Here is an 11,374-nt window from a genome sequence, read left to right on the forward strand (position 1 = left end):
GAGCACTGTGGCCAGCATCGGGGAGCCCCTTGTCTCCAACATGGATGCCGAGGGTGATGTAGCCTGGGCTGCTTCTGGCACAGGCAGCTCTGAGCCAGAGGAGACATCTTCCACCCTGGAGGAGAAGCACGCCGTGGAGGAAGGAGGAGAGAAAAAGTGGGAGGAGGGGGGAACCTTCATGATGGAAGAGCCCCAGGACACCAATGGCCTTGGGAACCGCAGCCCCAAGATCCTCACACACAATGGCCATGTACTGACACTGGCCGACCTGGAGGATTATGTGCCTGGGGAAGGGGAGACCTTTGGCTGCCCTGGCCCCGTGCCCAGCATCCCCCACGACCCACCCTGCGAGGTTGCAGTGATCCAGAGAGAGATCAGAGAGCCCACTGTAGGGCAGCCCATCCTGCTCAGTGTGGGGCGTGCGCCAGGGCCCCGAGGCCCGCTCTGCTTCTTCAGGCCTGAGCCCTGGAGGGTGTCACCATCAGGACCCCAGGCCCATGTTCCCGAGGGCGTCTCCTTCCTTGTGCAGGAGGCCCAGGCTGGGTCTGCAGGCTCCACTCCCCAGATGCAATCCTTCTGCACCCGGGTCCAGCGCTCTGCGGACAGTGGTCAGAGCAGCTTCACCACGGAGCTTTCCACCCAGACGGTCAACTTTGGAACAGTGGGTGAGACAGTCACTCTGCATATCCTCCCGGATGGGGACACAGCTGCACAGCCCTGATGCTGCTGCCATCGTGGTCAGGGCAGCAGGGATAGGAACTGTCCTCAGCACCTAGGACCAGCCCCCAACTTGTCTGCCTGTCCTTGCCTGGCCTTCCTACCTCACTGGACTTTGCCTTTGGCCTTGAGGACTGTGGCTTCTGCAGCATCAGAATGCACCAATGCCACCCCAGAGAGCTCTAGCTGGACGGCCCCAAGACCCCAGCTTAGGCTGCTTCCTCCTGGCTTAGGGGGAAACTTGGGCTCTAGTCACAGGATATGAACCTGGGCAACTGGACTGTTCTACGTGGGTCTGTACACTCCACCCAGCTACAGCCTGGCACAGCCTAGCCTCATTTTAGTGCTGTGGGCCTGAGACCCCTTGGAAGGCAAACTTGGGTCTGTGTGTGGAAGGAGCCCTGTTAGTCAGCCCTGATAACAATAAACCAGCTCCCACACCTTCTGTCCGCTCCTTCTTGCTTCTCCACAGTATTTCTAGTGACTTGGGTGGCCCGGGGTCCCTCCATGTTCAGCCTTGGGGGTCACACTCAGCTCTTGACTCCAAGGTCACACAGGGACCACCTGTCTGCATGTCCACTATGAGATGCCTGGGAGTCCTGGTTTCTTGTTCAAACAGAGGGGCTGCAGAGCTGGTCACGGGTACATGGCATGACCAGACACCCACAGCGGTCACTCCTGACCTGCTGGGGGCCAAGAAGGCCTTCCTGAGCCCCCTGGACAGCTAGGCTGCTGTTGGGACAGACATGGGGTAAGGAGGTACTGTGTGATGATCCTCACAGAGCTCAGGCTCTCAGCATCTGGAGGTCCACCACATTGTCCATGGCAGGACAATTCCACCACTTGCCAGGGGGACACCAGCCTCCCAGCTGACCCCCAACCCTGAGCCTCCAGCTGACTGCCTTGGATTGGGAAGGTGGGGTGCCCTGGCCATGTAGAGAGTAGTGCAGGGGTCCTACTGACCACCTTGGAGTTGGAAGGGGAAACGGGTCTTCTGACCCTGTTGAGGGAACATGAGGGTTCTGCTGACTGCCTTGGAGTGTGAACCAGGGACTGGTGCCCTGCCCCTGCAGAGGGGAGTACTGGGATTCTGCTGACCACCTTGGGGTGGGAAGAGGGGATGGGCACTCTGTAGAGGGGAGCCCGGGGTTGCCTCTCCAGCCTGGGGGTTGGGTGCAGCAGAACACCTCCTTAGCAGGGGCTGAAGACGAACAGGAGAGAGGGTCAGGCAGGGGGATCTGCTGGGGATGCACATGAGGCCACAGGGAGTCGAGGGTTTCTTTGGGTTGCCGGGAGTAAGGAAAGGGGCCAGGTGGAGGCTGCTGGGCCCAAGCCAGGCTGCAGGTAGAGGGAGGGCAGGCTTGGACCATGGGTAGAGAAAAAGCTACTAGTCAGGTGGGGTGGGGGCAGGGGCTGCCCATCTCCAGGACACCCGTCGCCCAAGGTCCTTGATTTGGCATCAGGTTGCCAGAGCCCTGGGTTTGGGGCTCTGACCCAGGCCTCCACCTCCAGGCAGCTCCTGAGAGGAGTTGGTGGGAAGGTACAGCCAGGGGTTGGCCCACCTGGGTATCTCTGAGGACTGGGACAGGGTCCCTGAAGCCATTCCCGGGGCTCAGGCCACCAGACCCTGGGCCTCACCCACCTTGCACCCCCTGCCTCCTCCACAGACACTGCTCAGGACTCTATCCACAGCGCCCTGGACCGATCGAACCAGGAGGATGCCTCCATCCTGCAGAGACTGCTGGGGCCTAAGGCACTGTACCCCTCATCAGAGGACCTCAGTGGCCTTGGATCCTGTCCTGGGAGGCCACCCACACTCCCGGAGGCAGGCACCCAGCCCCCAGTCACAGGAGACTCAGAGGCACCTGGTGAGGCCCGGTTGGGGGCTGGGCTCAGCCCTGGCTGTCTGAGCCCGAGGGAGGCAGTCACCACAGGTGCCCATCCCATGGGTGTGAGCTAGCTGATCCTGGGACCCCAATCGCTTCATGCACTGGGTAAAGCCCACCTCCTGCTTGGCCTCAGTTTCCCCACCTATGAAATGGGCATGGGATAGCTTCTGGAAAGTTCTTCCCATCATGAGCAAGTCTGTTTCAGGAGCCAGAGTCTTCTTTCCCATAGTTGGCCTTTGATGGCCTGTCCAGTCACCACGTGTGCTTCAGTGAGCCTGGGGGAAAAGGAAGAGGAGAAAAGGAAGGAGGAGGAAGGGGAGGAAGAAGGAAAGGGGGAGGAGGGGGGTAGGAAAAGGAAAGGGAGAAGGACGGGGAGGAGGAAAGAGGAGGGAGAGGAGAAAAGGAAAGAGAAAGGGGAGGAAGCAGGAGGGGAGGAGGGGTAGGAGGAGGAAGGGAAGGGGAAGGAGGAAGGAAAGGAGGGGAGGAGAGAAGGGAAAAGGAAAAGGAGAAGGAGAGAAGAGAGAAGGAGGGGGAGGAAAACAAAGAGAAGGAAGAGAAGGGGGTAGGGGGAGGAACAAGGAAGGGAGGGGAAGAAGAAAGGGAGAAGGGGAGGAGAAAAGGGAGGTGGAGGAAGGGGAGGAAGGAGAGGGGGAGGGGGAGGAGAAGAAAGGAGGAGGAGGAGGAGGGAGGAGGAAGGAAAGGCAGAGGAGGTGGAGGGGTAGAAGCAGCTGATGCCCTAAACAGCCCGAGCAGGCAGACCTGGTCTTGCGGGTCACCCGAGCCCCTTCCCTTGGGTGGTCTTCTTCTCGGAAGCACTTTAGACAATGTTTCCTTAAGGAGGCAGATGGCGAATGAGGGAAACTGAGGCCCAGGTGGGGGAGAGCTAGTTCCACGCCCTGCTGCTCGCTCAGGTGTGGGCACTTGAGCCTGGCGTGCAGGCCCTGCAGGAGCATCTGGTCCTCCCACTGTGGTCTGTGCCTGACAGGGAGAGGCGGTGTAGGGAGGTCAGGCTGGAGGGAGGCTGCAGGGAGGCTGAGGCCAGAGCTCTCAGCAGGATTGGGGCCAGCCCAGAGACCTGCAGTCCCCTCTCCTCCTCCATCCTCTATCCTCCTATGCCCAGCCCAGCCCCTGCCTTCACGATCTTTACCCAAAGAACTGCTCAGCCCCACAGTGCCTTGTGTCCCCTTCCTGTCACTCCACCCTACCTTGCAGGGACTTCGCTGACCCTCACTAGCAACCCCTACCTGATCCCATCACTCGGGGGAAAGGCAGTCAGGCTGAGCCAGGCTCCATGCCCTCCCCAAGGACCACCAGGGCCACCCCCACCATGGGTCCCATGCTCCCTGCCCTGAGCCCGTCACAGTCTCACATTCCCCATGCTGTGGTCTAGGTCTCTGCAGGACAAGGGTGCATGGTGGTGGACAGGCCACCACCCTGCAGGATGAGATGTTCTGCTCCCCCTGCACCCTGCCTGGAGGCCTGTGGCTCTGGGCAAATGCACGCTCCACCCTGCAGCAGGCACAGGTGCCCTGGGACGCACAGACACATGTGTGCCCCCGTGTTCCTTCATGAGGCTAACCCAGGGGAAGGGGCACGGTGCTCCCTTAGGCCCTGGGAAGTAGCAGCCTCCAGTCCTGCCCTCACTGCCTCCTGTGCTGTGGATGGGGTGTCCCCTGCTGCACCCAGTGGACCCAGTGCCTAGCCACTCCACCCCACATGGTGTTTGGCCTGTCCTTGGCAGGTCACGGTCACTGTCACATGCCTGCCCCGTATTTCTCCTGTGGATGTCTCTGCAGAGCAAGCTCATATCAGCATAGATGCCCACCCATTCTGGGCACTTCCTCTCCACTCATCCTGCTTCAATTTATTGTGGGACTTGGACTCCAGTATCTACCCATTCCTCCTGTGCTCGCCTGTTCTGAGGCTGGGCTGTCCTAAGTCCCACTTTCCCAGTCAGCCTTCTGTGGACTCTGTCCCTCCCCTCCCTGGCCATGGTGCTGCTGTGCCAAGGACTTCACTGTCCACCATGAAGCCTGTGCTGCAGCTACTGGCCACTGCCCCTGATGATATCCCTGCCTTCCAAGTCCCTTTCACACTACTTGGGTGCCAGGAGGGCAGTTGGGGACCCATTGCACCCACATGCTGAGACAGCCACCCACTCGGTGTGGCTAGGCCTTACTCCATGCTCTGGAGGGCAAGGGCTGCTGAACCACAATGTTAGCCTGGCTTGTGGGAATGGGGAGCTCAGGTCAGCGGCCCTGTAGGGCATGGGGGCTGTAGGGCAGTTGACATGCTTGTACATGGGTGCAGGGCAGGACCCTGGGTATAGGGACTGGGCTCTGCAGCTTCTACCCATGCCTGCCTCTCTGCCCATGCTTCCCTGGCCTGAGGACATGGGGCCATCCTAGCTCTTTCTCATCAGGCCCCTTGTCTCCCACCAGCTCAGCCCCCAAAGGTGCCACAGCCCCTGCCCCACAAGGGCCTGGAGCGGGAGCCCAAGGCAGGCACCGAGGCCCAGGAGCGGATTGTGCCCATAAGGTAAGCTCCTCCAGCCAGTGGATTGTGCAGGGAGGCCATTCTCCAGGGACACCCTGAACGGGCAGGGCAGGGTCCACCAGTTCTGGCCAGGTGGGCATGAGGCACTGGGGATGGTCTCACAGCCCCTAGTCTACTCCTTGTGGTCCCCACCTCGAGCCTGAGGGCAGGGCAGGGAGGAGAAGCCACCCTTAAGGTGGAAGGTGTGGGGCCATTATCTGTACACCCCTTCCCAAAGAGGTTTGCGGCAGCCCCTCTGAGTTGGGGCAGGCAGAGTGCCCTTCCTGTGAGGTGCAGCTGTCTAGACAATGTGGGTCCGGACCTCTGCTCTCAGAGGCTCACCCAGCTGTGTGACCCAGGGTGGAGGGCGCAGCCACCAGCATGGGGAAGCTGCTCTGGGATGTCCACAGCGTGGTCACCGAGACCACCCAGAGGACCTTCGTGTACCAGGCCTTCGATGCAGGCACTGCAAGTATGGGGGAATGGGGCCCGCTGGACTACACGTGTGATCCCTGTGCCCAGGGCTGGGGAACATTTACACATCTGTAGGGACCTCCCAGCATATCCCAGCCCTGCCCTGCCTGGGGTCCCCCATGCTCCCCCCTCTGTGTCCCCTTGAAGGGGCTGGAAGCCTCCCCTTGGGAGAGGCGGGCAGCAATGAACTTGGTGTTTACAAGACCCTGTCCCAAGAGCAACAGCCCAGATCAGCAAGTTCTGCTTCTGCCCACCTAACCACTTGACCAGCTGAGGTCAAAGCAGGAGGGACAACTGGTAGACTAAAGAAAGCCCTTCCAGCTGTCAGAGCATAGGCAGTCAGGAGGGAAGGCTGGCACCTGGGAGGGATGGCCTCTGTTGCCCCAGGCCTTACCTACTACCCATGTATGGCGGGCTGTGGTGGCATCCAGGGCCATGCAGCATGGGGAACTCCTTCTCATGTTCTCCCCTCTCCCACAGGGCCCCCATCCATGCAGGTAACCATCGAGGATGTGCAGGTACAGGCAGGCGGCATGGCACAATTTGAGGCTGTCATAGAAGGCAGCCCCCAGCCCACAGTGACCTGGTACAAGGTCAGAGCAGGTTCAGGTGGGGTGGGGCGAAGTGGACAGCCCCCGGGGCTGAAAGAGGCACCCATGGAGGGGGTTGTGCATTTTCCACATCCCCCAGGGTTGGATACAGGGCGTGACACATGGCAGGGGGCTCAGTGAAGGGTGGGGTGGGCTGTAGGTGCCAGGGCCCAGGGTGGGCTGATGGCAACCCTGTCCATTTTGTGCCCCAGGACAGCGTTCAACTGGTGGATGGCGCCCAGCTCAGCCAGCAGCAGGAAGGCACCATGTATACCCTGGTGCTGAGGGATGTGGCCCCGCATGATGCCGGCGTCTACACCTGCCTGGCCCACAATGCCAGTGGCCAGGTGCTCTGCAAGGCAGAGCTGTTGGTGCACGGGGGTGAGTTGGCTACCTCGCCTGGGCCCCAGGTTCTGCAGCTGGCTGACCAGGTGCAGGACTAAGTTCCATGAGGTGCCCTCTGTCCCCAAGGGTGGGACCTGGGCAGGTGCAGCCCCACAGGCTTAGGGGTCAGGGATCAGTGGGGGCCAGGGTGGGCACCTTTGCCTGTACTGACCACTGCCTGCTCTTTGTAGGGGACAGTGAGCCAGACTTGGAGAAGCAGAGCTACCGAAGAAAGCTGCACTCCTTCTATGAGGTCAAGGAGGAGATTGGAAGGTAGCACCCAGCCCCCTTTCCCTGGAGCCCCCTGGACTCCCCTGAATGGCATGTCCTCTGTGGGCTCCCCTTGCATTCTTTCCTTCCTAGGGGTGTGTTTGGCTTTGTGAAAAGAGTGCAGCACAAAGGAAACAAGATCTTCTGTGCCGCCAAGTTCATCCCCCTTCGGAGCAGATCTGAGGCCCAGGCGTACAGGGAACGGGACATCCTGGCCACACTGAGCCATCCGCTTGTCACGGGGTTGCTGGACCAGTTTGAGACCCGGAAGACCCTTATTCTCATCTTGGAGCTGTATCCTGCCCTCCGGCCCCTGGGAGGGTTCACGGAGGGGCAGGTGTGACCCAGACTGGGGTTCAAAGGAGCTGAGGGCATTGGATCTCTGGGCTTGGCCTGGTCATGTGATAACCATCAGCCCAGCTTCCCCACACTCCTGTAACTGATGCTGCCTAAAAAACAGCCCCTCAGCCGGGTTCGGTGGCTCAGCCTGTAATCCCGTGTCTTTGGGAGGCTGAGGTGAGTGAATTGCCTGAGCCCGCGGGTTCGAGACCCGCCTGGGCAGCAAGACCTCATCTCTACAATAAATAAAAAAAATCAGCCGGGCGTGGTAGCGCATGCCTGTAATTCCAGCTACTTGGAAGGCTGAAGAGGAAGGATCGCCGGAGCCCAGCAGGTCGAGGCTGCGGTGGCCGGGAGCAGCCACTGCACTCCAGTCTGGGCGACAGAGTGAGACTCCAACTCAAAACAAAAAACAAAAAAACCAGCCCCTGTTCCTGCAGATGGAGATAGAGTCAGTGAGAATCTGGAGGGAATCCTTGTCTTCTTGGATCTGGAGATGGTATAGTTGAGGATTTGGGTAGGGACTCTTCTTTTCTATGGGCATGGACCTAGCTTGCCCTGATGGCCCCAGATATCCTGCGGGATGGCCTCTCCCACCCTGCAGATGGCCTCGTAGACACAGGAGAGGAGCTGCTTCTCAGTCTACTCGGGGTCTCACCCCACCACTTCTGGGGCCCTGTGTAGGGATCTTTGGGTGTGAATCTTGTGCAATTGACAACCTGTCAGCTGCACCCCTACATGCCCCTGAGCCAGCATCTTCTTCTTGGAGTGGAGATGCTAAAGGTGCGTTCTGTGTAGAAAGGACAGGATGCTCTCATTTCCACTGTGCCATTACCCAGTGGCCTCTGATACCAGAGTTTGCCTACAGCCCCTCTCTTTGGGCTGAGTGACATTTGGGGTCAGATAGGTCTCTGTCCCAACCTCCTCAACCCCAAGCATACTGACCTCTCCTCTAGAGACCAGATGCCCAGGGTCCTGCTGCCTCACCGTGAGCATGGGCCTCGGGGGGCTGGGTGGGTTTCAGACCCCAGACCTGCTGTTCCTTGACTGGAGCCCAGGTGCTCGTCCGAGGAGCTGCTGGACCGCCTGTTCAAGAAGAGTGTGGTAACGGAGGCTGAGGTGATCACTCACCCAAGTTGAACACCTAGCCCCAGCATTTAGGGGGCTGGGCTCTCTCACTGAACCTGGGAATTTGTGGGCTAAGCTCTCCCCTGAACCCATCTTTGTCACAGGTGAAGGTCTACATCCAGCAACTGGTGGAGGGACTGCACTACCTGCACAGCCATGGCATCCTCCACCTGGACATTAAGGTGCCTGTGTCTCTTTGTCCCCTGCACTCTCAGAGCCAGGGCTGGGAAGATGCAAGCCTATCACTCACACCTTCCCTGACAGGGCTTGCTGCTTCCAGGGACAGGATGCTCATTACTTCCTGGCAGCCCCTTTCTGTCAGGTGCAGCTCTGATGGAGCAGAGGCTGTCCCCAAATGGTGCCCAATCCTGTCCCGGGTGCTCCCCACTGCCCCACACTGGCCTTATAGACTCCTGAGCTCTCCCACACATACATACACCAGTCCAGTAGCCCCAGGAGTCACCTCCCATAGGGCACAACCCTCACCCCCTATTCCACTCCACCTGACAGCCCCCTAACATCCTGATGGTACACCCTGCCCGGGAAGACATCAAAATCTGCGACTTTGGCTTTGCCCAAAGTATCACCCCAGCAGAACCACAGTATAGCAAGTATGGCTCCCCCGAGTTCGTCTCCCCTGAGATCATTGAGCAGACCCCCGTGAGCGAGGCCTCTGATATCTGGTGAGTGGATGAGCTGGGCCATGGGATTTCAGCCTCCCTGGGAGCCAGCCTTCTCAGTCGGCTAGGCCCACCCTCTCCTATGCCCCCGGGGAGTCGGCCAGTAGCCAACTGGCTGCCCAGGAGACCCTCTCTGAACCTCTGTTTCCTTCTCCAGTCCTGGGCTCCCCCAGTGCCCCTCCCTGTGGACTGAGCCTGGGGTAACTCACAGTATGTGGTTCTGTCTTGCAGGGCCATGGGAGTCATCTCCTATCTCAGGTGAGCAGAGTCCTGATCCATCTGCTACCTCCTCCAGAGCCGACCAAAGATCCCTCCCTTGCAGGCCTGCAGAGACCACGTGTACTGCTGGCCTCTCCTCAGATCAGAGACCTGAGACCCACGGGGCAGCTATCTTGGGAATAGGCAGTCAGCCAACCCTGATAAGAGGTTCCTGCTCAGAGCATCTCACAAACACCCTGTCATCAGAAGACCTGGACCGGGTCACAAGGCTAAAGCTGAGCCATTCTCCTACAGAGCCGGTGGGGTGGGGTTTGTCCAGGGGCCATGCATAATACCTACTGCTGCCCTGAGGATACTGCTGGTACAGTCTGAGCCTGGATCTCCTCTGCAGGCTGAGCCCTGATTCCCATTTCGGGCTGACCCTTGATCCCTGCCCCAACCTGAGCCTGGATTCCCCACTTCAGATTAAGACTGGTGCCCCTTCCTCCATCCCCAGGCTGATCCTTGATCCTTTCCCCAGACTGAGCCTGGATCCCCACCCCAGACTAAGGCTGATGCCCCTCTGACTCTTGATCCTTACCCCAGACTAAGGCTGGTGTTAACCCAGACTGGCCCATAATTCCTACCTCAGTCTAAGCCTGGATCCTCACCCCAGGCTAAACCCAGATACCCACTGCTGGCTTGGCCTGGGTTCCTGTTCCAAGCTGAGTCTGAATCTCACTGGGAAAATTGGCAATACTTGCTGGGGTTTTCAGGGTTGTATGGGAGTGGTGTTAAGAATCTGTTCCCAGTCAGGGCCCGAGGACCAGACTTTCTCTCTGCTTTCAGCCTGACCTGTTCATCTCCCTTTGCGGGTGAAAGTGACCGCGCCACCCTCCTGAATGTCCTGGAGGAACGAGTATCTTGGAGCAGCCCCATGGCTGCCCACCTCAGTGAAGATGCCAAGGACTTCATCAAGGCCACACTGCAGAGGGCCCCCGCGTGAGTGCACACTTGTCTTTCCCCTGCCTGGAGTCCAATCAGCTCTGCCTGGGGCCCAGCTGACCACCTGGCCTGACCTGGGCCTTCCTCTCCCCACAGGGCCAGACCCAGTGCCTCCCAGTGCCTGGCCCACCCCTGGTTCCAGGTGAGTAATTTGGGCTCAGCCCCATGCTCTGTAGGGAAAGAAACAGGCCAAGATGGCCAGGGGTATGCCTGGACCACAGGGCTCATGAGCACAGGACCGTGGCTGGTGTCCTGCTGTCTTACCCACCCCAGCCCAGAGGACATTTGTCCCTGTGGATGGCAAGAGGGCTGCAGGACCCTCAGCCTGGGGCAGCGTTTCAGGACCCCACTCACCCCGCAGCAGGGAGAATTACTAGAAGTCAGGGACAGTGAGTTGCCATCACCTCTGACCTCTGACCTGCATCTGGGGTGAGGGCTGTGACATCCTGCACCCTGCAAGAGCCTGAGGGGATGAGACCCATGAGGTCCCAGGAGTGGGACCTGATCCAGTCACTCCAGCCCGTCAGTTGGGCCTCCACCACGGGAGGGCTCCCACCGGGGGCCCCTGCAACGGTGGTTGCCTGTCCTACCCCAGAAATCCGTGCCTGCGGAGGAGGCCCACTTCATCAACACCAAGCAGCTCAAGTTCCTCCTGGCCCGAAGTCGCTGGCAGGTGAGCCGTACCGCCTCCAGGAGGGGGCGCTGGGGAGCAGTGAAGGGGAAACCTAGGCCCCAGGCCTAGGCGTGCAGGGAAATGGGGCTGGGTGTCCTTCCTTTGGGATCAGGGCTGTTGTGCGACTTGGAGAGAGAGAGAGAGAGTCCCCTCAGGGCTCAGGAGCGGTTACACCTCCCAGTGTATGGGCTGGGCGGGACAGCAGAGCCCTGCGCAGGGGACTCGAGCCTCCTGGGCCACGCCCACCTGACAGCCCCCGCCCTCCACGGCTCCAGCGCTCTCTGATGAGCTACAAGTCCATCCTGGTGATGCGCTCCATCCCCGAGCTGCTGCAGGGTCCACCCGACAGCCCGTCCCTGGGCGTGGCCCGCCACCTCCGCGACGCCGGCGGCTCCTCCAGCTCCTCTTCTTCCTCCGACAACGAGCTCGCCCCGTTCGCCCGGGCCAAGTCGCTACCGCCCTCGCCGGTGACCCACTCCCCGCTGTTGCACC

At 60.1% G+C, this 11,374-nt stretch overlaps 1 protein-coding gene across 1 annotated transcript in view; it reads left to right on the forward strand.

Moving 5' to 3' along the window:
* Positions 1-11,374, forward strand: part of OBSCN (obscurin, cytoskeletal calmodulin and titin-interacting RhoGEF) — a 164,159-nt gene that overhangs the window by 145,142 nt on the left and 7,643 nt on the right. The window contains 15 exon segments of the mRNA XM_021714213.1: positions 2,410-2,585; positions 5,048-5,144; positions 5,501-5,613; positions 6,096-6,208; positions 6,418-6,586; positions 6,781-6,862; positions 6,953-7,153; positions 8,257-8,317; positions 8,431-8,508; positions 8,837-9,009; positions 9,238-9,264; positions 10,054-10,206; positions 10,306-10,351; positions 10,805-10,882; positions 11,158-11,374. The exon segment at positions 11,158-11,374 is cut by the window's right edge and continues 21 nt beyond it. Coding sequence (XP_021569888.1) covers positions 2,410-2,585; positions 5,048-5,144; positions 5,501-5,613; positions 6,096-6,208; positions 6,418-6,586; positions 6,781-6,862; positions 6,953-7,153; positions 8,257-8,317; positions 8,431-8,508; positions 8,837-9,009; positions 9,238-9,264; positions 10,054-10,206; positions 10,306-10,351; positions 10,805-10,882; positions 11,158-11,374 — 1,784 coding nt within the window.

This window comes from Carlito syrichta, unplaced genomic scaffold (assembly GCF_000164805.1).
Source record: "Carlito syrichta isolate Samal-C Ts95f unplaced genomic scaffold, Tarsius_syrichta-2.0.1 Scaffold305332, whole genome shotgun sequence".
NCBI classification, from domain to species: Eukaryota; Metazoa; Chordata; class Mammalia; order Primates; family Tarsiidae; genus Carlito; species Carlito syrichta.